We start from the raw sequence: 1,844 nt of genomic DNA on the forward strand, positions 1-1,844 counted from the left end.
CTGCTTCGCAGCGATGCTCGTGGAGCCTGCGGGAGCTGGACGGCACCAGCCTCATGCAGGTGCCCCATCCCCTGGCAGGTCAGTACTGCACCGAGGACGTGGACGAGTGCCAGCTGATGCCCAACGCCTGCCAGAACGGGGGCACCTGCCACAACAACCACGGTGGCTACAACTGCGTCTGCGTCAACGGCTGGACAGGCGAGGACTGCAGCGAGAACATCGACGACTGTGCCATGGCCGCCTGCTTCCACGGGGCCACGTGCCACGACCGGGTAGCCTCCTTCTACTGCGAGTGCCCCCATGGCCGCACGGGTGAGGCCCTGTCCCATCTTGCCCCCTGCTCACAGTGCAGGGTGGCACCTCCCCGCACGCCCGCCGCCTCCTGGCTGAGGTCTTGGTGCGTGGTGACTTGTGTGCCCTTCACCCTTGACGTGCACCTACCTCTTGCTGCCCAGGTTTGCTGTGCCACCTCGATGACGCCTGCATCAGCAACCCCTGCAACGAGGGCTCCAACTGCGACACCAACCCCGTCAATGGCAAAGCCATCTGCACGTGTCCTTCGGGGTACATGGGGCCAGCCTGCAACCAGGACGTGGACGAGTGCTCGCTGGGTGAGCACCAGGGCTGAGACCGCGTGGGCGGCAGAGGAGCAGCTGGGGAAAGCGGCGGTGCAGCCGGGAGCTCACGTGCAGCGAGGAGCGTGTCCTGTGAGCCACACTTGTGTGTTGCAGGAGCCAACCCTTGCGAGCATGCAGGGAAGTGCATCAACACCCAGGGGTCCTTCCAGTGCCAGTGCCTGCAGGGCTACTCGGGCCCTCGCTGCGAGATCGACGTCAATGAGTGCCTCTCCAACCCCTGCCAGAACGATGCCACCTGCCTGGACCAGATTGGGGAGTTCCAGTGCATCTGCATGCCCGGTGGGTGGACGGCCCCGTGGACCCCTACCCCAGTGCTGGGTGCGGGCAGTGGGAGGGCTCCAGGTGCTCCAGAGCTTCAGCTCGATGTTGCTTTGGGTGAGGAGCCACAGGAGGTGCATGTGCCTGGGCACAGCACCGAAAAGAAAGAGCATGGTAAAGATTGCACGGTCACCAGCAGTGGCACCATCAGCCCTGCTCTGGACTCCTCTTGCCGGCTTGCAAGCCAAGGGCAGCGAGGTCTGGGGTGGACAACCATGGAGCGGCTTGTGCATCAGGTCCCACCACCTGTAGCACAGCTCCTGAGCTGCCTTTGTAAAGACGGAAATGCGCCTTGGTGTAAGCTGCCTGTCCTGCGCGTTGTGCCGATGCCGTGCTGCGGTGCTGACGGTGCGCCGGGTCTCTCCGCAGGTTATGAGGGGGTTTACTGCGAGATCAACACGGACGAGTGTGCCAGCAGCCCCTGCCTGCACAATGGCAACTGCCTTGACAAGATCAACGAGTTCCACTGCGAGTGCCCCACCGGTACGTGGCATCCGTCCCACTGCCATCGCGGCAGAAACAAAGCCATGGTGCATCCTGGCTCAAGCCAGGAAGGAGCTGAAAATGGGCTCCTTAAATTTTGGAGCCTCCTGAAATGGGGAGAGAGGGTCTTGGCACTTTTAAGGTGGGGTTCTCCCATTGCAGCGAGGGGCTGAGCCCTACACGGGTCTGGCCCATGGGAGAGGGGAAGGAGGATTAAACCCCATGGCTTTGCACTTGAAAAGGCCCCTCTTTGGGAGGGAGGGCCCGGGGCCGGGGGGCTGCACCACCGGCTTTGAATGCGGTGTCAAAGTCACGGGGTGGAGCGGAGAATGGGGAGACAGTTAATCTGTGAAAGGAGGTTTTGAAGTTCAGAGACTTTGCTCCTCTAGAGATGTAAATAAGATG

The 1,844-nt window shown here is 62.1% G+C and overlaps 1 protein-coding gene across 1 annotated transcript in view; it reads left to right on the forward strand.

Moving 5' to 3' along the window:
- LOC104622408 (neurogenic locus notch homolog protein 1-like) overlaps positions 1-1,439 on the forward strand; it is a gene marked incomplete at both ends in the record, with an annotated part of 1,677 nt that extends 238 nt beyond the window's left edge. Inside the window, 4 exons of the mRNA XM_010289174.1 lie at positions 79-312; positions 456-611; positions 732-917; positions 1,326-1,439. Of these exons, the coding sequence (XP_010287476.1) occupies positions 79-312; positions 456-611; positions 732-917; positions 1,326-1,439 (690 nt within the window). The remainder of the gene's footprint in view (positions 1-78; positions 313-455; positions 612-731; positions 918-1,325) is intronic.
- Positions 1,440-1,844: the final 405 nt, after the last annotated feature.

The sequence above is a fragment of the Phaethon lepturus genome, unplaced genomic scaffold, assembly GCF_000687285.1.
Source record: "Phaethon lepturus isolate BGI_N335 unplaced genomic scaffold, ASM68728v1 scaffold29026, whole genome shotgun sequence".
Lineage (NCBI taxonomy): Eukaryota > Metazoa > Chordata > Aves > Phaethontiformes > Phaethontidae > Phaethon > Phaethon lepturus.